The 26,672-nt window shown below is 41.6% G+C and overlaps 1 protein-coding gene across 1 annotated transcript in view; it reads left to right on the top strand.

Moving 5' to 3' along the window:
• Window positions 1-26,672, top strand: part of xylt1 (xylosyltransferase I) — an 84,951-nt gene that overhangs the window by 31,018 nt on the left and 27,261 nt on the right. Inside the window, exons 2-4 of the mRNA XM_089006075.1 lie at window positions 12,767-13,337; window positions 23,205-23,377; window positions 24,089-24,291. Coding sequence (XP_088862201.1) covers window positions 12,767-13,337; window positions 23,205-23,377; window positions 24,089-24,291 — 947 coding nt within the window. The remainder of the gene's footprint in view (window positions 1-12,766; window positions 13,338-23,204; window positions 23,378-24,088; window positions 24,292-26,672) is intronic.

Raw genomic sequence — 26,672 nt, 5'->3', positions numbered from 1 at the left:
ACTTTTGTTGAAATTGCTGAATGGAAATACTCTTTTAATGAAGTATCATGTATTTAGGCTTGAATGACTTGCTTTTTGGCTATGAATTGGCAATGTTCATACTTATTCAATAAACCTGGATCGCATCAGTCTTAAGATTTTTTTGCATTGGACAGACTGCATTAAATCACAAAAGAACAACAATTTCAATTCACATTTTCAAGTAAATCAAGTCGTTGTAATGGTTTCCCCTTTCCCCATCCCTCTCAATCCCCCCACAAAACATTAAGTCAGTAAAGTGTGGTTTGACATAAATTGTGTCATAATTTATGATCACAACTTGAAATATCCATTTGGCCTGTGATCATGTGCTTATCTGGGTGTCACTGTGCTACAGAATAGGTTTGTACCGGTTCTTCCTAGCTGCACTTCAAGAAAAACATCTTGTGTGACAAACCATATGGTAGCTCAATGTATGTTCCTATGTTGTGAAGGCACCCTGAATGCACCATTTTGTATCTGCTGCAAACATGGAGTGTAGGTGATTCTGTCATTCCAGAGCGTGCAAGATGTGGTTTCATGACACTTCAGTTGGTGTTTTGCATAACCATAAATACAATAACATACACTCCACATTTAAATGAAATACATTTTTAAGACACAAGAGAGACTTGAAACTCACATTCTGATTATTTTCAGCACATTTTAGAAGCCCTACATTTAATTTGAAAACAACGATGTCAGACCAGTGTCAGAGTCAGAGGATGAAGAATGCTTGAGAACAAATCTATAAACGCTCTTGAAAGCTCCAGGTTTCTAAGAAGAGAGAAATTTTGCTTCTGGCTTCATTCTAGCGTCCCCACAACCCACATGAGGATCGAGTGGTTCAGATCATAGACAGTTGAAATTCAAAATTCCCAATCTCATATCTCGGCGACCACAAAATGATGCTCATGCTTAGTTCAATACAATTTATCGAAGAAAGAGAAGGTTTTTATTTGCACTGAAAGGATAATGTCATTGAAATCATGACATGTCCAATTTTTTTGGCAGAAAGAAAAATCTAGTTTTTCTTATTTTTTTCCATGAGACCTTTTCATGAAACTATTTCCCCTCGTTATACAATTTTTACCACTTTTACATGTTGGGAGCTGTGCCCAGTAGCTTTGTCACATCAGCAGTTTTTGCATTGAAGGCAGTGTTTGTGTGCACGAGTGTGTTTCTTCTCGTCGTGACATTTCCATGCCAGGTGTGACAAATGGCAGGCAGAGAGGAAACATTTATTCCCTGTGGCGATCTTAATTAGCCTATCAGCTAAACCTTGGCACTAGCTCATTTTGAAGACCGCAGAGACACACATACACACGGACGCACACACGCGCACAGACTTTTGTCCTCAAGAATGAATCCACCAGAGAGCTCTAGCACAGACATGCATCCGGCAGACAAATCACATCAAAACATGAAGCACGCAGATAAGTGGACACTGCAATTAAATGATATGTAAATCACAGCAGTAATTCTTCTTTTGCGTCTCAGGCAGCACATCCAAAGGGACTCCATGCAGCCACCAACATTATTTTCTCCATTCAAAGGTTAAATGGTTTACAAATTGCACGCTTTCCTCCAGCAGTTAGCCTTTGGAGGTGTGCAGAGGACATTTAAGGTGAGCGAGCAAGAATGACAAGAAAGAGATAGTGTTTCTGTGAGGTTCTGCAGTGTGTCTGTTTGTACTTTAAAAGTGCATCATTGTTGTTTTGCACCTTTGTACATCGTGTGCTTATGTTTGTATGGGGAAGGTCATCTGTCCAGCGCAGTCGAGTGCTAAAGCAAAAATCGGGTTGTGTCCTATGCTACCAAGTCAAGGAACAGGTCTGCCAAGCTAGTCAGGTAATTTCCCCTCCCAGATACTTCAAAGCAAACACAGAGATGGATGAGTGGCATTTGAGGGCTTTTCTTTGTGTCATTGCTCTTCCTCGTGATGATAAATTGCAGAGATGATTGGCTGCAAGACACACCGACAGTTTGGACCTTATATGTCAGTGGGCAGCTCTGTTAATCACACATGGAAATGAAATCTCAAATGTTGCTGATGTTGTCCCTGCTAAGCACAGGTTCTGATTCTTTGATGCCAGCCTGGCGGTACAGATTTTTTAAGATCCCCTTCAAGGTTAGAAATATGGAAGGTCAAAGAAGTAATTTGACCAATTGTGTTCAAAGGTGCAGCCGGATCCAGCAATGCTGCTGCTAATAAACAGCTTTTGATGTAGCGGCTATAAGATTTGCAGGGATTTTGGTGGGACTCAATGTTGTTGTGATGCGGGATTAGTGTTGGAAAGTCATCAGTCAAAAGAGTCTTGCGCTTGTTCGTGGTTTACTTTTAGAGTTTTAGCTGATTACGGGGAATCGCTGCCAATGTGTTGATTCATTTTGATCAACATGTGAATGTTTAGGATGAGCAAGACTTCTTATTTGCTCTAAGTACCCTTTTCTTACTCACAAATTCTTTCACCCGTTTATTCAAACTAGTATTTGTGAATACTTTGACTCGATGAACATTAACATAAGACTTCCAGAGCCCGTGAAGGACCTATTATTGGTTGTCAGTAGATAGAATTTTATTGGTCCTGTGTCGCTGGATGGCGCACAGTGAACACATTAATGTGTAGGCTGGGCTGTGCCTGATATTTTTATTCACCCGTGCGAACTGCATGCAGTGATTATGAAGACTGTTAGAATGGTGTTGCTAGTTGAAAATAAATGGTTTAGGAAGGCTGAACTCACTGCAGATACATTCCATCTGTAGACGATCTTATATCTAATGCAAAAGTGGCTCACTTTGGATTTGAAAAAAAAAATGGACTCTTCTGACTGCATATAATAATGTCAGGTATGTTGCATATGACAATTGGAATTCAGCTGCACTCTGAACATCATCCACAATTTACACAAACTGTTTTGCATTACTGTCAACAAGTGATGACAAGGCAAATTCATAATATTTCTCCTGGAAATTACTGGAGCCCTCAAGGACCCCTGTTGGACTGTTATGCATCATGCATAAATGCAATTGTGACACCTGGATCAGCATACCCATGCTAATTCTTGGCAATCAGCACCCCCACTATATTATAATCAAACTATTCATTTCATCGGTATAATGAAAACGTCGGCTACCAGTACTGGTGAAATTATATATTGGCCCTAATAACACATAGCACCACACTTTAGGAATCGCAAATTAGACAACAATTCCTTTCTTATGAAGCACTTGGAGGAGAGAGGCATAGGTAGAGGAACAGTGACAAATGCTTTTCAGGGTGTTCAACGCTGCACCCTTTTTGATGCCTGCTTGTAATTGAGTGTTGCCACCATTCATCACCTCTTTTCAGTGTGTGTGTGTGTGGGGGGGGGGGGGGGGGGTTAAGAGAGAGAGAGACCGATAGAGAGAGTGAGAGAGAGGAGAGTGAGAGAGGGGGGGAAGAGAACAATAGAGAAAGAGAGAGAGAGGAGAAAGGGATGGATGGATAGACAGATAGACAAAAAGAGATAGACAGATCAAAACCATTACAAAAGAGCAGCTATTAATTTACGATAAATTTAAATGGTTGTGTATTCCAAATGTTGGTGACTGCAAAGTTCACTTACCTACATGTGTGAGAGACAGTAAGTGAAAGGCAGTCAACAGACCATCGTGACAATAAACCATTAGACAATAAAATTCTATCAAATCCACCAAGTATGAAGGACACTGACCATTGTGGGTCCAGTGATTGACTTTTTAAATTTTATCCTGAATCTTTAAAAGAACAGGGAGTCAGTGCAAAAATGACAGAATGGTAGTGGGGTGGATGAACGTACGAGGTCAAGAATAAGCCCATTCTAAACTGATTGGAGACAGTTTTGTTAAATTTTGTTCAAACTGGGAGAATTGTAATGGCAAGGCATTAGGAGATTACCACATGAAGGAGCATTTCTATTTCAGAATGAGATAATATGAACTCAAGTTAAGTGTATACTTTAAAAATGGATAGAAAACTATGTTATACTTTCATCTGTTTCAATGGACAGTTGGACCGAATATTACTAATTATTCTCTAAATGTTGGACACATTGTCATTTTCTTGCATTTACAAAATCGATGGAAACTCTTTCCTAGCTGCCAGGGGTGAAAATAAACACTTCAGTTTGTGGCACATTTAACTGAAATGACTTGTGAGCCATCCGATACGTAATTGTAGTCAGGCAGTTATGCAGTGCAGTTGTTTCATACAGCGAAAAATAAAATAAATCTCAAAGACTGATGTCGCACAGACATGATGTTACACAGTAGTGGTGAACCACTGACCTCTGGGTTAGGGCCACACTGGTGTCACTGTTATGCAACAAGGCAGATTGAGAAGGCATCCTAGACTACCAGCAACATTCCCTAAACAAACTCACTGCAGACTATCCAGACTGTCCATTCACACGTTCTCACCAGCCCATTCATGCAACACAAAAGGACGAAAGGGGGGAAGGCTTTCCTGCTCCACTCCCATCTCCTCCGCCACTGCTCTTGTCTGCATCTCTCCTGTTGCTACTGTTTCTCCCTCCTACACTTATCACATTCACCCCAATTTCTTTGGTGCTCTGCTTCACCTTTGGGTTCATTTTTAAACCGCTGTGTGAATATCTCGTCACCTGCAACATGGAAAACACACATCTACATTTTTAACTGCAATCCAGAACCTGACTGTGCAACATAACGTTGCAACTTGCGTATAGCGTTGCCACTAAAAGGGGGATGTGGGGTGTCACATTGAAATCGCCTTCATCTCGTCCTCTCACAAATGGTTGGCAAAGAGACGCCTCCCCTGCTCTTTTCTTCTCATTGCCGTGGTGAATGGAATTGCATGGCTGTGCAGTTCAATCACTGTCAAACTCAAAGAAAAGGGGTCTCTTGTGCAAAATTTCATGATCCACAATTGATTAAATAAGGGTGTCATTTCATGGCTGAACAGGGAGGTGTAAGATAAGGGTTGGTCGGGATTTTTCCATGCCTTTGTGAGATATGGCTTAACAATCGCCTGATGGGCCACATTCAAAGCCGGAGCTGTAAAGTTTGAGCTGGGTGGGGTAGGGGGTGGGTGGTAAGAATAGACTACTATACGAGAGAAGGGGTGAAGGCACACAGCGGGAGATCTGCCAGTGTCTTTGCATGCTTTCATGCCTTTCAGAGATATATACATGATATATCGTACATAGCGTTGCAATTAAGATTCCTCATGTCATGTGGAAACTGCCATGGTTTGCCCTGCAGGAAAGAAAGAGAAGCACACAATTACCACCAATGTCATCCACATCCACAAACGTATACAAGAAGTTAGATGTAATAGAAGAAAACTAGCAAACTTGGACAGGTAACTCACTTTGCCCGTTGCTCATTGGTAACCTGTTCTCTCATAACAAGCAGGAACACTTGATCTTCATGTGACATTGACACTATGTTTAGCAAGTTGACACCAAAACTAGAATATCATTATGAATCCAGTTGTCATCCATTTTTACCATTACAGATTTTTATAAATTATCAAGGTGGTTCGATACATCTGAATCTTGTCAATCCCGAGCTTGGTCACACAACACAAGAGACGTAAAATGCATCCGCGTACATTAAATTGGGCAGTTATATTTTTTGCCATGATTATTCTGAAGGCCTGAACACATAGCTGGCGTCAGTCAATTTTAATTGATGCTGCCCTTGTCATCGCAGTGATTTAAATAACACATGTGTCATTTAAATGACGATGTGTCACATGAACCATAAGGCTGTGACAAGCTCTTGCCCTGTATATTTCCATTAATCAAGCAATGCTCATTGTTCTTTTTAATGCCATATAAAGATTATTATAAAGAACTGACCATTGCTATTTATGAATGTAAAAATATCAACTGTAGTATAATAGACTGCAAGTTACTTTTAAAAAAGATTGTTTATTTTTAGATGCATGGATAGATGCAACTTTACCGAAGCGATGAATTGTAGGTCTTTTTTTATACTTCATTTACTCTTGTATTTTTATTGACTTAATGACAAGCAACTCAACATTTCCCAACACAAAATACGTAGCTTCTGTGTTCAAATAAAATAATGACAATTGAAATAAAACAACAGTTATAGAAATCCGTAACTCAAATGGGAGGACACGACCTTCAATGGCCTGCCGATAGTGACGGGTCACCACATCATTCACCCCGATTGCAATAGCACCCAAGAAGCAATAGCAACAGCAGTCACCAGTGGCACTATCTGTTGTTTGATGTACGGTAGTCCTTCATCCAGTTACTACAAAGGCTGTCCTGTGGCAACTTTGTTAGACTCCCTTCTTTAATTTTGCTCATGATTACCTTTTACTGGGAAATAATATTTAGCCTATCAGCAGAGAGAGGCACTACTTCAGAATCCCTAAGTGATCAAAGCCATTTAGTCAGAAGACAACAACCATATTGAGTGAAACTGTGTCATTCGAGATATGCGTCAACATCTATGAACATTTCTCTCTCTCTCTCTCTCTCTCTCTCTCTCTCTCTCTCTCTCTCTCTCTCTCTCTCTCTCTCTCTCTCTCTCTCTCTCTCTCTCTCTTTTGCTATTGCTCTCTCTCTCTCAGTGTTGTACACACAGAAGTTGGCTGCGTACACTCATACACACACAGTAGGATACATTATTATGCAAACAGGTTGGTTTGTTCAATAGGATGAGAAGAATCGTGTGACTGTAAACGTGTGGTTTAATAATCCATCGGTGTAAGCCGCCATGATGCAAAGGAATGTTTTTTTTTCTTTTAATGTAGGAGAAGCAAACTGAACCTCGTGAAGCTTATGCGGGCTGGCTTCACTTATGCTGCATGCTTTGGGGATTTTGAGATCAATGTTGAGTGCAGGTCATTGGTACAAACTTTCCCGGTAAACTTTTGAGGTGATTTGAGGTCGTACCTTAACTCGATTTCACCTCAATCAAATCAGGGTGGAAGTTCTTTCAAAGGATAATCTTAACATCAACTCATTTACAATTATTTTACATGACACAGCATTCTAAATGAAATATTCAATTGATTCAAGTTCCTTTCTACAACAGAGCAGAATTTGAAGTAAATGAGATCCATTATATGGTCCATTTACATTTCAAGCATTATCTACTGCTCTGATTCAGAGCAACATGTATTAATTGTAATGGATGAATTAGCAAGATATGCTGTGCTTGCAGCAACCAGTAGTAAGAAGTGAATTGGTCATGGTTGTGTTCTATTGTGAAAATGGTTGAAAAGGAAACAGAGTGCATCATTTATTTGTTGGGATTGAAAAAAAACTCAATTGCATCTTCTTATATCAGTTATATTGCCCTTAGGCGTAACTGTGAGAGGGAATGCTTGTCTCGCCATATGAGCTGCAGTTACTAGCAACTTCAAAGATAAGTGTCCAAAATGGATTGGATGGATGGATGGATGGATGGATGGATGGATGGATGGATGGATGGATGGATGGATGGATGGATGGATGGATGGATGGAAACTAACGTGTAATGACAAATCACAATTTTTGGAACTCCATCCATATGTGTCTAATATAATTAGAAAACCCTTAGATTGGTTCCACAGTCAGGAAGCAAAATGGTGAGGGGAAAACATCGCTCATCTGAAATGTCAATCAAGGAAAGTAGATTAATAAAATAGTCTCTGTCCAATTGTGCAAATACTTTGAGTGTGCATCGAAGCCTTATATGAACATGTATGTTTTTCAGAGCGAGTGGGGTATGACAATGTAGTCCGATAAATAAATGATGAATGAATGAATTAATGAAAACGTTGCATATTGCTATTTAGAGGTAATGATGTGATCTTTTACTTCCTTAGTTTTTTGAACATAAAATTCAACAGTAGTTTGTGAATTCAACTTTGCCTCTGGTCTTTGTGAATGTACACAACCTTTGTAACATTTTCAAGGGCCTCCAGAAGTGTGGCATACGTACCTCAGTTAACTGAGCAATTATATACAGTGTGTTCCCTTTAGCTCTTTTCTGCATTTTCACAAACACAAAAGCGCCCTTATGACTTTCTTAGTCAAGGGTACAAAAGGCTTCTTAGTCCAAGGCACATACCAAATGCCGACTGTTGATTCTGAGCTGCCACTAATCATACTTTTGCACATACTTACATATGACCGGCAATCCTCCACCTTTAGCCTTTACACAACTTGTGCAATGGAGCAGAAGAAAAACAGAGGTAGCATAAACACCACCAAAAATGACTACTTGTTGCCTGAAAGCAGGATTCAGTCAACCACAGTTTTCGCTTTCATCATAGAATGTCTCCTTGATTTGACCAAATACTTTGCAGTATTTCAGTCATTTTATAAAGTTTAACATGTCAAAGGTAACATCAAAATGTTATTTTCCCGGAGGCCATAACAAGTAGGCTTCCCCCACCCCTCTTTTTGTCAATTCTCTATGCGATGTCTTGCAGCGGAAGAACAGCTGTGAGCCGAGCGTGTTTGTGTATCAAACTCCGGTGTCATACAAGACTCCGCATCTTGCTCAGAGATTAACTCCAGGTAATTAATCTGAGCTCGTTAGCCATATGGCAAGCACATTCAGGCCAGAGCGCAGCTGAGGTGATCCAACTCCCGTGTACTCGCTAATATGCATGGCACGGCCAAATGTATTTCTTAATGAGCTTCACAATACGTTTATGGTTTGTGCGGTTGTCTGCACGGCAGCTTGTGTCGCCATAGCGCCGGCACACGTGATGTGACAATGTCTGAAAAGAAGCATGCTGGGAGGGTGGGGTTAAAATGATGTGCCTCTACCTTGCTGTCTCTGGAAATAAAGGACGGTATTCAGGAGGAGGGGAAGAGGCTGTGCTGATTCTTTCGTTCCTTAGAGCGAGGGATGATACGAGTGTCAGGGGAGGAGAAAGACAGGTGTGGGGAGGAAGATAAGTTTTTTTTTTCTTTTTGCCACACAGGAGATTGGGTGAACCAGAAAGGAATGTGGAAGGGAAAAGAAAGAAAAAGTACAGGTGAAATAGTGTCCCCTGTGGCAGAAGAAATGAGGAAAAGTCAGAACTAACAGCCGGGTCTCTATGTGAGGAAAGGCCTAAACCAGGTGTTTCAAAGTCATTTTTGCGGGGCTACAGTGTAGTTATGGTTTCCTCTCGAGTGCCGTTATGAATTTGAGGAAGCCATTAGAATGTTTAATCCCGTCCACATATTACATATAGAGCGCACAACAAATTAATGAATAACTAGTTTTCAAATCTGAAGTCAAGAATAATGACTGTTATTGTGGTTTACATCCAAAAATATGAAATTTTGGTTAGGATTTTAGGAAGCATCATGGAATTTCACACGTTTGATTTGCTTTCACGGGCCGAAAAAAATATGTGGCGGACCGAATATCGCCCCCGGGCCTTGACTTTGACACCTTTGGCCTAAACCGTTCCCGGAGGGGAGGCTGGAACACCCTCCCTCCCTTTCACTAAATGTGTCCACCGCCGATGGATAATATTAATGTTTACCTCCCCTACTATTCTCTCCCTCCGTTCTGTTGTTTGTGTGAACACTGGAAGGGATGCCAGGCAGTTCTTGGTTGGCCTTCCAATAAGTTCGCCAAGTTAAAAAAACAAAAAAAAAAACAACAACATTTCCTGTAGCAATCCATCCTTGCCCCTCACCCACAGCCCCTTCGCCAGTGCAACTAGTAATTCTTTGCCGCACAGTTTCCCACATACAGCACGAGATTAAAAAGCAATGTTGCCAACAAAGTCCTGAAGAGGAAGGTGAGGAGGAAGAGTACATATAGCCTCAAATGGAGGTTCGTTCATCCAGTGAAATTTTGAGGCTGGTTTCATCTGATCCATATCAATTCATTTGCAAAAACATTTTCCACTACTTATCATGTTTTGTGTCACATTTGAGCTGAAGCCATTCCCAGCTAAGTTTGGCACAGAGTTCAGGTGCACGAAAACACACTGCAGTCAATCACATGGCACGCAGACAAGCAAGCAAGCGATCCCATTCACGTTCACACCTTGTTTCATAATTTCAAGTACAGTTCCCAGAAAGTGTCTGTAAGGCGAAGTGTGTATTCCAAACATTAATTTCCCATAGGAAACCATTAAAATGAGAATAATCTGTTCCCAGGTCCCCATAAAACATAATTTTCAACTAAATAAGCCTTAAAACTACACACAATATACATTATTTTACGTATAATATATGTGTCATGGTATTGTAATTAAAGAAATAAACTACTGTATAATAAGGTTGTTTTATTTACCTTTGTAATGGTTGTTGATGGCTTGATGGTATGGATAGCTTTTTGCATAAAGTGTCTCAAGGAGCTCTGGTTGTACATCTTAGAAGTTGTGAGATTGCAACAGCAACAGATGCAGGCAGACACATCAAAACGTCATTAATAGGTTGTTCCCTTGGTTGTATGTGCTCTTCAAATTGTACAGATGGCTTGTGCGGGTTATTTGTGCAGCCTGATTGATGGGATATTTTAACCTTGCAGTCTACACTGTGCCTTTGAACTATCAATAAAGTTGAAACGAGTCCAAATTTCACCGTGTTTTCTATCCATTTTCTCACCATTTCACTTGTGTTTGTTTTTCACTTTTTTTTTTTTCAAGCTCTGTCGTCTCCTTTTCGGGTGTTTCTGTTACTGTAACCCCTCCCCACAATCGCTGCTGCGTGTGTCCCCTCCCTTCTCTACCACAGATCTTGACCAATCATGTGCGGCTTTAACCGAAGACTGGGGGCGGGGAATAGAGGGAAAAAAGCAGGCTGCCATTTCAGGAGATCCAAGAACGGACTCGTTCGTGAACGACACATCCCTCATTGTGGCGTTCCGTGTGTTTCCCGAAAAATTGTTCGTATGCCAAGATTATATTAAATTTAAAGGTTAAATATTAAATGTAACGTTTGTAAGGCAAAAAAATCGTTAGCTAAAGCGTTCGTAAGCCGAGGTATCACAGTACCTCGGAGGCCAGAACATGCAGAAAGGACGGAGCTGAGATATACTTTGTAAGGGCAGAGGAACAAACCTCACTCGCAGATAGCATCAGTGAATATACAGTATCTTGGTTGATTTATTGTGCCTAATTACCAATGTTGTATGTTTCTCCGAGAGAAAAAACTGTCCCACACATTTCCTTTGCACAAAGGTATTTAAAAGTGACACGAGATAGCTAAAGGGCTACATTTCTAAGGTAGACGCAGCTGTTCCATGAGTGAGTTGTGTATTGGCAACATGAGTTTTGCCACACAACATGATTGTCTGAACTGGAATAGTGAAGAAAGTAAAGGTTTTGGGGATGACTGGGGAGGCGAAAATATTGGTTGTGACAGGAAGATGAGAGACGGAGCTGAAATAATACTGGGATGGAGAAAAAAAGGTGTGCCACGATAAGAGGATGAAGAAAATCATTTCTAAAGGGAATGAGCGGCGGGGATGGATTGTTATTGGTGTGGAAGGAATGGAGAACACGATTTCTTTCTTTTTTTGTCTTTCTTAGCCCCCCCCCCCCTCCCGCATAACCCCTAAAATGAACCAAATGTCACATTTATTTATGTGAAGAATTCCGTGCTGTTCCGCTTTCGGATTTGTTCCCCTTTTGTGTGTGCTGTTCTCATTGTTTCACTATCTGAGTGAGAAAGTGTGTCAGCTGCTTACATCGATGAACGGTTGATGACAAAGATGGTTGCAGGGCAGAAGCCAGAGAAAGACAGTTTTCATAGTAGAAAGATACATTCTTTCCAAACTGGGCTTCTAGCTCAAAAAGAAGCAAATTCCCTTCCGTTGTGTTTCACCTACCCTGGTTCTCTTCTGTTATACATAAGCGCATTCTCCCCCAACTCTTTTGGTGCCTCTTTTCCATGTCTTGTAAATGCTGAAGCACATCAGGGAGCCTTGTTGTTGTGAGGTCTATTTTCCCCCAGCTGCTGTTTGCTCTGGCACCTCCTCTACTCCCCCCACCTTCCCTCGTGTGTCGAGCAAGGTGTGCAACATTGATGTAGCAGTAAGGCAGCTTCCTTTATGTACCGTCTGACGTGTGGTAGCACATTTTGCTGCAACAGGCCAGTGCTTCCTGGGAGAGCAAGTCAAGCCTTGTGTCAGCGCTCTTTCGTCTTGTGATCCCCACATTTGCTCATGACACTCTTTGTGCACTCCCCCACCGCCTTTCAACTTGTTCTGCTTCAAAGATAAATTGTTGATTCAGTCACACACGCGCACACAATCTCATATGACACTGACTTCCCTGTCACATGCCACAGTACAGTTTCTTATTCGGTGGCTTCAAGTGAAAAGAATTGTACACATGGACGCACGCGCACACTCACGCATTAACACCCACACAAACCCACAGTCATACTCTGGCCCTTTATCCCCTTTGGGTAATCTGTTTACGGTGAGCTGGGGCCGTTTGCGGGAGATTTTAATTGAAACCGGGCTAATCTGATGATGGCACGGAGCAACAGAGCCCTCACAGCCCTGCGTCACCTCCAGTTGATTTGCTCCTTGTATTCCGCCCACTCAATACCTACAATACTTAATTTCATGCCACGCAGTTCAGTGCATTTTTGCCCACTCAATCATGCGACATAGACTGTTAAAGCACAATATGATCTGCACTGTGTTCACTCGCTTCTGATGTTGTGTCTTTCTTATAAACGTGGCTCTGCTTTTAGTATCCTTCACCATTTAACACCCGTTCCTGTTCCTTTCTCGCCTCTCCAACCTTTCCAGGACGGCTACTACTCCCATCGACCGAAGGAGAAAAGCAGAGTGGACAGCAACAATGAGAACTCTGTTCCAAAAGACTTTGATAACATAGACAACAGTAACTTTGGTGCCCGCTCGCAGCCGCATCGGCAAAACGTCGAGGCCACCGGCAGGAGGCAGCAGCGAGAGCATCTGCAGGAGAAAGGTCGCGGCCAGCAGCACATCTGGCGTGACAACTCTCCCAGCCTGGTTCGCAGCTCCAATGAAGTGCTGCCTTTAAGCCACCAGCCGTTGGCGGTCGCCAATAACTCGCGGCCCGGCGGTCAAGGTGTGGCTGCAAGAGGGCCTTGGCATCGTGCCTCACACCAGGCCCAACACCGGCATCAGCACCCCCACAAAAGGCAGGCGACTGCAGCGACCCTGGAGGTGACCTACGACCAACCACCCAAGTGTGAAATCAGTGGGAAGGAAGCCATCTCAGCTCTTTCCAGAGCCAAAAGCAAGGACTGCCGGCAGCAGATTGCTGAAGTCTACTGCAGACACAAGGAGGGCCAGTTAATGCCAGAGAAGGTCACGCGCTACTGCCCTTTAGAAGGTGACTTTGGGAAATATATGTGTATTTTGTGGTCGTAAATTTCTTGTTTGAATCTATGTGACACACACCCACACTAAGATATTCTGACCACCATTATAATATTCTTGGATTTTTCATTGTAGTTATTTTGATTTTGTTTTGAATTGTTTTTTTTATTTGATTACTGGTACCTTTAATTTGTTTATTCATTTCATTTTGGCGGAGGAGATGGGGTGCATCATTTTAGTTTAGTTGTCATACTATAATTTTAATATTTGGAATATTTAGCGACGGCAAGATTCACCACGAAGTTTCATCACAACTAACAGTTTGGTTTTCTTATTATGTGGCTACAGATATCCAACAATAATAATTATTACTACAGTAAAGTCTCGTTATATCGATATTCTCGGGAGTCCGAAAAAAATATCGATATAACTGGACTATCGATATATCCGATCCTGCGCGCATGTAATTTTCTCCTTGCGTTCATAGAAATAGTATCGTAATAAGCGGTACTATCGATATAACCGATATCGATATAACGAGACTTTACTGTATTTTGATTCTGGCCAGTATTCTTGAGATTAAATGAACAAATTCTGGACTTTTGCTAACTAATTGATGCCCCCATGGAAGCCAACAATATTTGTGTCTGGGGGAGTGTGTGTGCATGTGTGCGTGTGTGTGTGCATGCGTGCGTGTGTGTGTGCGTGCGTGTGTGTGTGTGTGTGTGTGTGTGTGTGTGTGTGTGTGTGTGTATGGGTGTGTAAAATTGGATTTTCAGAAAATTGGGAACGTTGTTTGTATTCTTGCCGAATTGTTTCCAATTGTCTTGTGTTTGTGATTCAAACTGGCCACAAATCAAAGTGTGTCTTTCTTTTTCAAACCAGGAAACAATGAAATATTTACACTTGTTTTTTTTTCACCTTTTGTCCGGTGGTGGAGTCTGGCAAAAATATCAGTAGAATTATGAAACACTGGACATGATGTTCTTCTGTCCATTTGTGCCAATGGATAGTCCTCGCATGAGATTTAGCCTAGATGTTGAGAGTGGTGTGGGAGCTGTGCCTCAGGGATGGCAAGGTTGTGAATTTGGGACACATCATCAGTAGTGCTCCAAAGAATCATTGGGTGTCTCGGCCTTTCATCACTAGACACCCTCATCGATGGCGGCCAGCGACAGGTTGATCACGCCCGCGCTTGTGTCCCATGCCCAATCACATGTTGAGAAGCTGGTGGGGGGCGGGGTCTTAGGTTGCTGACCTATGAGCCCAACAGCCCTCTTCATCCAGATCCAGTGGCTGCTTCTTTCTGCCACTTCGGAGAGTGATCTAACTGTGAGCCGCAGAGCCTGTCCATGGTTGCCCAGGTCTTTTAGCATCTTGATGGTGGAGGCAGCCACAAACCCTCTGCATCCAACTTCAATGGGCTAGACCTTGGCTTTCCATCCTCGCTGTTGCGCATCCACTGCGAATTCTGTGTAGCGCAGCTTCTTGCGCTCATAGGCTTCTTCAACTGAGTTTTCCCACTGTGAGTTCTGTGATGTAGTCAGCCTTGAGTTAAGTGGACCAGAGCACCAAGTCTGGTCTTATCAGAATCAGAATCAGAATCAGAATCAGAATACCTTTATTCGTCCCGCAATGGGGAAATTTGCAGTCCACAGCAGCAATTGAAGAGGGATGAGGTTGGGGTGGGAGTGAAAGGATAGAAAACAAGATATTCTAAGCATAACAAAATAAAAATGTCAACTGTATACTGTGCAAATGTAGATGTGCAAAAACCGTTCTATAAACAAGACTGTACATAGTGCAGAATCAAGAGATGCATTTAGATATATTGCAACAACCCATATTTACAAGTGTCCAGTTTTTTTTGTTTTTTTCACATGTGATCATTGGGAATTGTGAAGCCTGACAGCAGTCGGTAGGAACGAGCGGCGGTACCTCTCCTTCTTGCAGCGCGGGTGTAATAGTCTCTGGCTAAAGGAGCTACCCAGAGCTGTCAGGATGGGCAGGAGGGGGTGGGAGGGGCTGTCCGTCATAGCTTTTAGTTTAGCTAGCGTCCGTCTGTTGCCCACCTCCTCTAGAGAGTCCAGCGAGCAGCCCACGACAGAACTGGCCCGCTTGACAAAGCGCTCCAGTCTTTTTCTGTCCCGGGTGGTGATGCTGCCTGACCAGCAGACAATGCCATAGTGGATGGCTGATGCCACCACAGAGTCATAGAATCTTTAGGAGTGACCCCTGAACTCCAAAAGACCTCAGTTTCCTGAGGAGGAAGAGGCGACTATGTCCCTTTTTGATTAGGGCATCCGTGTTTGTTGTCCAGTCCAGTTTATTGTTGAGAGTAACACCCAGGTACTTGTAGGAGGTCACCCTCTCAATGTCCGAACCCTGGATGTTCAATGGTGCAGGTGACGATTGTTTCCTGCAGAAATCCACCACCAGCTCCTTGGTTTTGCCAGTGTTGATCTGGAGGTGATTCTGCTGGCACCAGTCCACAAAGTCCTTTGTCAGTCCCCTGTACTCCCTATCGTCTCCCTCTGTAATGAGGCCGACAATAGCTGAGTCGTCAGAGAACTTCTGAAGGTGGCAGGTTGGGGTGTTGTAGTTGAAGTCCGAGGTGTAGAGGGTGAAGAGGAATGGAGCCAGGACTGTTCCCTGCGGCGCTCCGGTGCTGCAGAGAAGCGTGGTGGCTTAGAGTGGTGGCTGCAATCTCCGCTGGGAAAACCAATTGCTGGTCAATGTCAACCCGCATCTTCCAATCCCGAGACCTGGATAGCTGTCGAACCTCTAGTTTTGCAGGAGGATGGTTGGGTTTTTCCTCTCCCTCTCGGATAAAAGTCAATGGTGCTGTGCTGCAAGTGGTGGCTCTCATGGGCAAGGAGTTGATGGTATTCCTCTTGCTCTCAAGGACAACTGCCAAACTCTTCAGGACCTGGTTGTGCCTCCAGGTGTAGCGGCCTTGTGTGAGGCCTTATGTTACAACCGATCAGGATGTGTTTGAGAGTTCCTGGAGTTGGACAGAGGTCACATGTTGGATCTTCGCCATACCATTGGTGGAGATTTTTTTGAAGATGGGAGCACACCATTGATAGCTCTTACGATGAAGCTGATGTTGCTTGCCTCCATTTCCCAGAGATCCCTCCAGCTGAGCTTTTGTTTCTCCAGGCCTTCCCACCTCATCCATTGTCCCTGCTTGGCAAGCGAGACAGCCTTCGCAGTTCTTTCAACTTCCTCTTGGCGGCGCAGCTCTTCCATCACCATTTTCCTTCTTTCCGATGTTGAGACCTTACGCCAAGGTGGTTTGTTTGTAAGGGCAAAGCCCCTTCCTCCTAGCTGGACGTGTCCCACAATGTCGCTGTGCCTTAGGGCTGTTGTGGCCTGCTGCACCGCGATGGATGGTGTCCGGTGGTGAAGCCTGACAAAAATATCAGTGGACTACAACAAACCGGTGACCAACAAAGAACAGCATAGGTAGCATTTTTTTCCACCGGTAGCACCTGTCAGAACAGCTTCACTGGACCTTGGCGTGTATTCTGTTAGTCTCTGTTAATCTGCTGGAGGCATGAACACCATTCGCTCACAAAAATTTATTATCTGCTGTTTTGATGATTGTGGGCAATGCTGTTTTCAATCCAAAATCACTCCAACATGCTCCCTCCAGGCCAGACGTGGGCAAAATGCAGCCTGTGGGCCACGTGGCATTCTTTATCAAGTCAAACTAAATATGTATAAAAAAATATGTGGTGCTAGGATTTTCAAAGTGGTACTTTTATTTTCCTGTGTATATCTTTTGGCGGTACCACTGAGCAAGAGCAATGACCGCAGTCGTCAGCGCTGCAGAATTTACAACAATGTCGCAAGATGTAGCGACTTTTTCCACTCTTTATGAATTTATCAAACAAACAATGCCACATGTGTTCCTCATGTTGGCAACATTCTTGCACGATGAAGGGAAAAGGGCCGGGGGGATTAACCCATGATAATCATTTGGGAGTCTTGACTAGGAATGGCTAATAGGATTTAGCACACTTTAAATTATAGGAAAACTGATTTGCATTTTTTTGTGAATGTTGGGTGAATAGTGGTACAATATAATGTTCATTGAATTTTAATGATTGCTTACCATTTGATGTTTATTATTTACTAATTGTGATGACAAAGACCATATTTGCACAGCTAGCAGAACAATTGAAGGTAATTTGGGGGAATTTCCAAATGAAAAAATAGCCTTGACCACAATCGCACAAAACTGTATTTCCAATGAAAAACATTTAAATTAGAAATCTCATTGGACTTGAATTGTGACCCTAGACCCTTGAAACAAAAAGAAATATTAGTTCTCTTAGCCTGCAGCAACCTGAAAAATATTGCCAAACATCCAGGCTTTGATATGGCCAACAGCGCAGTCGACTGTACACACGAGCCGCGTCTATATTGTCCTCTGTTCTTTTGCATCTCGCTCTGATCTCTTGCTATCAAGGATAGGTACAGGATTTTTTTCTCTCTCCCGGGAGTAAAGGGGATGAGGGTTGAACGATACAGAGTTGAGAAACAAATTAATCAATATATTTTAGGCCTTCCGGAGGATAAGCAGTTTGGATAATGGATGATGATCGCCGCTTAGCCCTGATGTAGCACCATCCCTATGTATGTGTTATCACTCCACCTAAGCATTCCTCCAATGGATGCATGTGGCAGAAGTCTTTTGGCGCTTGCCACTCTCAATCTCCACAACTTTCTTGGATGAGGGGATATTCTCAAGTGAGGAGGAAACTCAACCCGTTATATTTACACAGATGGTGTTGGAATGAACACAACTTGTCAGCAGGCACTTGCTATCTTTTGAGAACAAAAGAAAGCACAGGGACATTGCAACTTTTGTACACTCTCCTTGGTGTCATGTCTCCGTCTCACATAGCAACTCACTACCTCATTCGAATTGCCGACGTGATCAACGACACCAAGAAATAGAAACAGCCTTTCTCTGTTTGCTGGCTTGATAACAACACTGCAGCTAAATTAAACCATTTGTCTGTCTTACTGTCCTGCCTGCATGCTCACAGCCAATGTGTTCTCTTCTCACTTACTCTGCCCTCCTCTATTCCCGTCCCAATTCAAGTCCTCACCTTGTTAGCACAAAATTGTCTAATTTGATTTGATCAGTGTCGCGTCCTTGAAGCATTGGCTGGATTAGCAATTGTGTTAGATCTGATATTTGCATCATTGAATGCTGGAGGAACACGGTCAATCTCTTTGTCTTCCGTATCCTAACTTGGCTAGTGATGATAGGTTTGGCTTGTGATGATCCAGGGCTTGGCTGGGCCTTTTCACAGTGTCAATCGTGGGACCTTTTGCTAATTATGGTGAGCAGATCTTTTGAATCAGCTGTGTTGGAATGGGCTATCATCTAAAAGTGTGGATGAAGGCTCTCGGGGACTGGACTTGAAGACCTCTGGTGTGGTACAATAAAACTCTAGCACTCTCACTAATGCGACCACATTCAGTAGTTGCACACTGAAAAAAAATCTGACTTCTTGAGCCCTGCCAAAACAATTCATCTTGCTGCTTTTGTCAGAAGTCACAACATCGACAAATTCAAAGTAAACAGTTAGAATTCCGCTCCTGCACGTGCCGCGGTATGGTAACGTAGGATAAAGACAAAATCATTTGTACTGCAAAATCCAGTTAGTATGGAACGTCCTTTACCTGAATGCACAATGTTGGTTAAGTAGCAAGCGTGTATGTGATTCTGCAAGCCCCAAGCTTTAAGATGTTTAATGACGCCCCAGTTGGAGTTAACTGTAAAACAGATATAATAATTTCACAAATGGTGTATTCAAATGCATAACATTCCTCATTTTTATAACATTGCTAATGCTAAATTCAATGGGGCATCTCATTGAAATGCTAATGGGAAATTACATTGAGTTTGGGAGTGATCTGAAACAATCAGGATTATTATTTTTTATCATTGCCCATTCGTAGTACAAGTGTTGCAAAAATATTGGACTGAATCAGAATCAGAAAACCTTTAATCGTCCCACAATGGGGAAATTTACAGTCCACAGCAGTAATTTGAAAGCGGGTAGGCTGGGGGGGTGAAAGGATAAAAAACAAGATATTCTAAGCACAGTAAAAATGTCAGCAGACTGAGATGTCAACTGTAAATGTGCAAAACTGAGAAACTACTTTTTGACTTGTTCTCACAACAGTCATTTTGACAATAACAAAAACAAAATTGTACTAAGGACGAATGCATTATATTTCGGATGAAAGTCAGAATAAAAATTTGGATATAAAAAAATATCTTCACTGTTTGACTATCTGACATCAATGGGCCCATCCAACGGCCAGACTCATTATACCAACCCCATCTGTATGTCATCCTCCGGCAATCAGTATGTAATTTGTAAACGTATAAAATAAATGGACAAACAAATGCAAAAAGAGAGGATTTGTAATCTTTAATTCAGCAGGTCAGCCTTGATGCTCATCTCTAACAACAAAAACGGATGACAAGAAGAATTTTGTTGAGCGCTGTATTTGTACAGTCCACCACGAGTGTTCAAGTACAGATTCAGCTAAGGCCTTTTCATATCATGGACAAACAAATTCCAAGCCACTGTCTTTTCACTTTTATCCAGATCAGTTGCATTTTGGTTGTGTTGTGTACACGACTTCTAATTTCTAAATAACCATTACAGCATTGCTAAACCAACATAATTTTCTACTGTAAATAGTGTTCTCATTTTTCAAATTTCCAAACACAACAGAGTGGTAATGTGCATGGAAATGCATTTCTCATTATTTATTTAGTTTCAAAAGACATAGATGTCTGATCTTGTAAATTGATGAAATTGAGATTCACTCGAATTTTATTTCTACCTCAAATGGGCATTTAAAACGTATGTATTGTGTAGATGAAACAGGAGAAGGCCGAAAGCAGATACAGGAGCCATACTTTAAACATGATGAATGATGAAGACTCTGAAGCTCAAGAGGAGAGATGTTTCCCCCCTATTTTGTTGTGGGTCAAAATGAGTCAACGCTGAAATCACAAATGCTTAACAAAATGAAGTTCACACACACTGACTGTAGTAGTGCTCATTAGTTCAGCTATCTCATATGGCACACATTCAGTATCCTTTGTGAAACAACTGGCCCAATTATCCATGTGTAAAACAAACGAGTGAACCTTCTTAGCCGGCCAGTAATTAACATTCAGTCTTTGACAAAGAACAAATATTTCCCCTTTGGGATCTCTGAAGTAGAGTGAAGTGCAACAAACAAGTAACAGGGAGTGTCAGAATGTAATAAGAGTTGTAATCAATTTGTTAACCCAAATTGTGTTTGGACAACGTCCTGCCGGACCTTAAATTTAAATTACGTCTGTTAAACAGTGGGGTTGAAGGCTTCTCATACCAGTCTGATACTTGGCTGTTAAATCTGAGTAATTACAGGGTCCTGAATGACCAGACACTGTGTTGAGTCAGGATGGACATTCTAGGAAATATGACCTCTTGGGAATACACAGCTTCTGTGGTCCTTCTTCATCTTCACTACAGACAGGCTCGAGTGGACCAAAGCCCGAAATAATAGTCATTAATCTCCTTAGACATGACATTGTAAACAAACACGTCCTATCAGCATGTTGTGTGCATTTGTTTTAATGACTGACAAGTCAATCAGTGTCCATAATACGCTTTCGAGACTGTCAGATCATAACCTCCACAGGTTTGCAAGGAAAGGTTTAAAGGTACAACAGGATGTCATGTGAGGTGCCAATAACACTACAGATGTGTTTGATAGTGAGAGGCGGAGGCTGTTTGCTTTGCATTTGCTTGCATCATTTTGTCATTTTTGGAAAATACAATTTGACTTCCAAGGCTTGTATTTTCAATGTATTAATTGTCCCTGTATTTGGCCCCCTACATAGTGTTTTTTTGTCTGACAAGCTGATTAGGTTGGCACTCCATGTTGACATTTTTATGTGATCCCCTTGAAAGAAAACATGCGCTGTCTATATTTTCATTTTTAACTCCGTTGCCATCTACCATCAAGTGACCGTCGTGCCCAAAAAATGAATTAAGTGTTCTAATACAGTTACCTCGTACGCCCCCACTTAAAATGTTCTATAGTGCCTTTGTTGGATAGTATTTCTATTTATTTTACAGTGCTGCTGTATGTTAGGGATTGTCTGTTATGATTGAATACCAACTCTTACAGCTTGGATTCTGATTGTTCCAAATAGTGAAGAAAAAAAATCCAGGCAACAGTGGTCGGCTAGCAAGACATGACATTGTTTAAAAAATGTAAACAAAAACAAAAAGAAAGAAAGAAAGAGAAAGTTCTTTTTATATTGAAGAATGCGTGATGCAGCTGCGCCAGCTCCCTGCGAGCAAACAAAGAAAAATCTATGTGATATATATATATATATATATATATATATATATATATATATATATATATATATATATATATATATATATATATATATATATATATATATATATATATATATACAGTATTTGTCTGGCCTCTTCTGTCTTATGGCTTTTTTATGTCATTTTCGCATCCCGCATCACTAATAATGAATTCAAATGGGGTGTAACATAATTTCCGTTATTCACCCCTGAGGTGAAAAATTGCCCTGGCAAACTCCACGTCAAAATTCATGGCTACAAATTACATAGGCCATATGGTTGAATCCCAAAAGAGTGCGCACGTATGTTTTGGTTACTGTACTAAATATCTATGTCAGCAAAGTCACGCAAAAACAACTATGAACCCCCCATCCCATGTAAAAAAAAAAGAGCTGGATCAGTGACGCAACAAAACTGGGTATCAGTCATCATATAAAGTCCCATAGATTGTGGAAATCCCCCTGGCATCGACAGTTTGATTTGTGGTGTGTGAAGAAAGATAATCAAACAATTTCATGAGAGGCAAGTTGGCCATTGGTCGCTCAAGGACAATTTTCCAAAACACTAAAAAAAAAACAGTGACTGTCATTCTCAATGCACTCTGCGGTTGACTTGCGACCAGTTCAGGGTGTTTCTCGCCTTCTGCCCCAAAACAGCTCAGATAGGCTCTCTAGTGTTCCCACAACACTGCACCACATTACACATCAAAGCATCCATTGGGTTTATACTTGTAAATGGAGTTAGCTGTCTTTCATATCAATTCCGATTTTTTTCCACCTTCGCCTAAATACCCCATAGCATACTGGATTTACGAGTTGTTTCTCAGGAAAATAGAGTGGCGAGTTTACATTTTGCCTTTTGAGATCTGGTTTACATTTGTTTTTACTACATGTACTACGGTTTAAAACATAATTGGTAATGGCTAATTCAATCCATTGTTACAGATATATATTATGATAGCACCCTACAATCTCAAATCATTCGATTCAGCCTGCAACCGTGTGCACAATTACAAGGTTGATTCAATGAAGACATTAAAATTACAAATATTGAAGCCATCTTTAACGATTATGAAGATGGTGCAATTATTATGTTAAGCAGGAGGGTTTGCACAATTCCTTTTTATCTGAACCTACATACAGCCTACACTACAATAATTGTCCTGAGCTAATGTCATTGAGAACATTTGAAAAATATGGATATTTGGACAAATTGCTATTGAGGGTGAATTTCTATAGTTTAGCAGCTGTGCTTTGGAAAAACAATTTGCATCAATCCATAATAATAACTAAGCATGTAGTTTAAATCCTTTACTTCTATACAATCCATCTGTTACATTTTGCTATCAATAAAACAAATAAATAATAAAATAGATAGAAGGTCTATGATTATGTGTGTGTGTGTGTGTGTGTGTTTGCGTGCGTTTGCGTGTGTGTGTATGTGTGTGTGTGTTGGTACAGGGAAAGCCAATGCAAATATCCAGTGGGATGAGGACTCTGCGGAGAGCATTCCATCAAATCCAGTGCGAATAGCATTTGTCCTGGTGGTGCATGGTCGTGCTTCTCGTCAGTTACAGCGTCTCCTCAAAACCATCTACCACACGTCCCACTACTACTACATACACGTGGATCAGGTGAGCTCTGGTGAACGTGAGAGCAATCAAATATCAAAGGGAAGTTTTCACTGAAAACTTCCATTGAATTATTCAATTAAAAACAATCTTCTTAACTCATTCACTGCCATTCCCGAATTTATTCTGGAATTGAAAATATGACGTAGAGCAGGGGTGTCAAAGTCATTTTTTGCCGCGGGCCACATTGTAGTTATGGTTTCCTCTCGAGGGCCGTGATGAATTTGGGGAAGCCATTAGAATGTTTAATCCCGTCCACATATTACATCTAGAATGCACAACGAATCAATGAATAACTATTTTTCTAATCTAAAGTCAAGAATAATGACTGTTATTGTGGTTTACATCCAAAAATATGAAATTTTGGTTAGGATTTTAGCACGCATCATGGAATTTCACTAGTTTGATTAGCTTTCGCGAGCCGAAAGAGTTGATGCGGTGGGCTGGTTTTGGCCCGCGGGCCTTGACTTTGACACCTTTGACATAGAGCGTCATTTCCGAATTTGTTCATACACGTATACAAAGACATTTGCTAAAAGCGTGCAGAGATGGTGAACAGTGCTTTTCACATTTGTGGAGATTGTTAGTAAACCACCTTTAATTGTCTCACATGTACGCACAACATCTTCACAGTCTTCAACTTTTTAGTAAATTTCTGCTCTAAATGTTTGTTGCCGTTGTTGTTTTGTTTGTTTGTTTCTTTTTTTTTTACAGCGCTCCAACTACCTCCATCGCCAGGTAAAGGCCTTAGCTGCTCAATACCCCAACGTGAGGGTGACACCATGGCGCATGGCCACTATCTGGGGTGGTGCCAGTCTCCTGACCATGTATCTTCGAAGTATGGCTGACCTGTTGTCCATGAGGGACTGGAGCTGGGATTTCTTCATCAACCTCAGTGCCGCTGACTACCCCATCAGGTAAAAGAGCCATCACGAAATTATCTGTAAACTCAGTGGTGGGGCCACTGGGTATCGACTCTATTGGTTCACTGTGAGCTTTGACAAAAGAGTCACTCCATACCAAACAGATCAATGAAGTCAAACGTCTGCTTTTCCAACACTTGACTCCTCACACTTTCTTTTCCAAGTCTTGCTTGTTCTCCATTGGTGGGGCTCCATGGTGACCTGATTACAATTTAATGGCCCAGGCTCAATACATATTGACTTTCTACTCTTGCAGTGTACTTGACGGTCTCAATTGTCTCAACATGTTTCTTTGAAGAGGCTGTAGAAGGTAATTAAAGGCCCCAAAGCTCAAGTGAACTGGGCTTCATGTCATCCAAGTCAACTTGGGGAGAATTTCTTTTGCGGATACTTCTTTTATGTGAGTTTATTGTTCTTCTGGGATTTCAGGCCCTTCTGCATTTTTGAAGAAGCCATACAGCAACTAATTCAAATGCTTCTATAAGGGCTGGCATGGTGTTATCTCTCCTGCGCAACCAGATGTCCACCAGTTGGATTTAAGTTGTTATAATAGACAAAGCCAAGTAGGAACGGATGTTTTCCACACAGCAGCCAAGAAATTCAATTTGCTCATTTTCATCACGTCCCTGCCATTGTATTGATGCATGATGTCAATACTGTATGTTTCTGCATCATGTCTGAGTTCATGTCTTGCATCACGCTACATGCTCACATATTTATCCTGTCAATGCATGACTAAATGCATTTGCGATTGTGCCAAGGCACCGTTTTGCTCTTATTTTTCATCCTCATTTGCATGTGGGTGATGGAAGTGGAAAATAGCTGACGGTAGAGATTTTAGGACACATCTGTTGGGAAATGAAACGATTGATGGCGCAAAAGAGAGAATCGAGATACACAAAATGACAGGGAGGAGGGAGAGAGACTGATAAAGTGTGGTGGTGAGGGGTGTGGATGTTTTGGATTTGTGTGATTCGGAAATATGGAAATTTTAGTCTGGTATCATTGCAGAGAAAGTGTATTTGTAACAGCTTGGATTTGAAAATGCCAACTGGGAAATGTGGTTTTATGATTATTTTGTCTTATAAATGTGTGATGACCTGTTTGGGGAATTTTTAAGGTGCTGATTAAGTGTGTTTGTGTGTGTGTACGTTTGTGTGTGTGTGCGTGTGTGCGTGTGTGTGTGTGTGTGTGTGTGTGTGTGTGTGTGTGTGTGTGTGTGTGTGTGTGTGTGTGTGTGTGTGTGCGTGTGTGTGTGTGCGTGTGCGTGCGCGTGAGTGTGTGCGTGCGTATATGTGTGTGTGTGTGCGTGTGTGTGCGTGTGTGTGTGTGTGTGTGTGTGTGTGTGTGTGTGTCTGTGTGTGTGTGTGTGTGTCCACTGGGCTGTTGTTATCTTCTATGATGTTGTATTTAGTGAGCAAAAGCACCATAATCAAAATTACTGAAAGTTGTGTTGGCAACCATTTAAAAATGAAAAATAAGTTAGAAAGAAAAAAAGGCATCTGTTCTAAATCTGTTATACCACACAGATTTTGGACCAGTAGTTTCCTGCAATTGGTTGGCATCCTGTTCAGGGAGCAGCCCTCACTACCGCACAAAGACGGCTGGGATAGGCTTCAGCAAGCCTGCAACCTTCGTGAGGATAAGCGGATCAGAAAGTGGATGGTTGAAAATCTTATTTCAATATTTTTACCCAATGAGTTACATACTGTAGGGGCCCCACTTTGATATCACCTAAACAACACTGTCATTCCCTTGTTAGTCCATACAATTAGTATATGTACAATTATGAGTAAATTACAACTTTTTACCCTTCTAAGCATTGGTTTGGCCTGCCCAAAGACCAGCTTCAATCAATAAGCTCGTGGGACTCCAGAGACACCAGCGCCTTCAAATATCAACTTGCTGCACAGTCAGTGGCTTCTTGAAGCATCTGAACCACAAAGTGCAATAAGAATTGCACTTTAATAAGAATAAGTTATGCACATTTAGTGTTTTTTGGCACACCTATGTCCACTTTGACTAGATTTATGAGAAAATTACGTGAATAGACTTACATCTTTGTACACTCTTATTCACACTTTCCATTAATAAACAGTCCCAGATTTCACACAGTGAGCACAAGAATGAGTAAATTGAGATCATGCTTTTTGTGACATTTGGCGCTATGTTTCAAATGTAAAATAGGTGCCTTGGCTCAATAAAGGTAGAGAACCAAGCATTCAAATTGACAGGAGAGAGAAAATGAAATTGTGCCTTGAAATGCTTTGCTCTATACATCCAACATGTTGAAATCCAGAGTCTGTCTTTGTTTCAATCGGAGTTGGAGAACACTTGTTGCCACTTTCCATTGTGACCATTGGCAAGAATCCAAA

The sequence above is a fragment of the Hippocampus bargibanti genome, linkage group LG10, assembly GCF_051943395.1.
Source record: "Hippocampus bargibanti isolate YZ-2025 linkage group LG10, ASM5194339v1, whole genome shotgun sequence".
Classification (NCBI taxonomy): domain Eukaryota; kingdom Metazoa; phylum Chordata; class Actinopteri; order Syngnathiformes; family Syngnathidae; genus Hippocampus; species Hippocampus bargibanti.
Note: the sequence above shows the minus strand (reverse complement) of the source record. Positions and strands in the feature narration are given on the sequence as shown.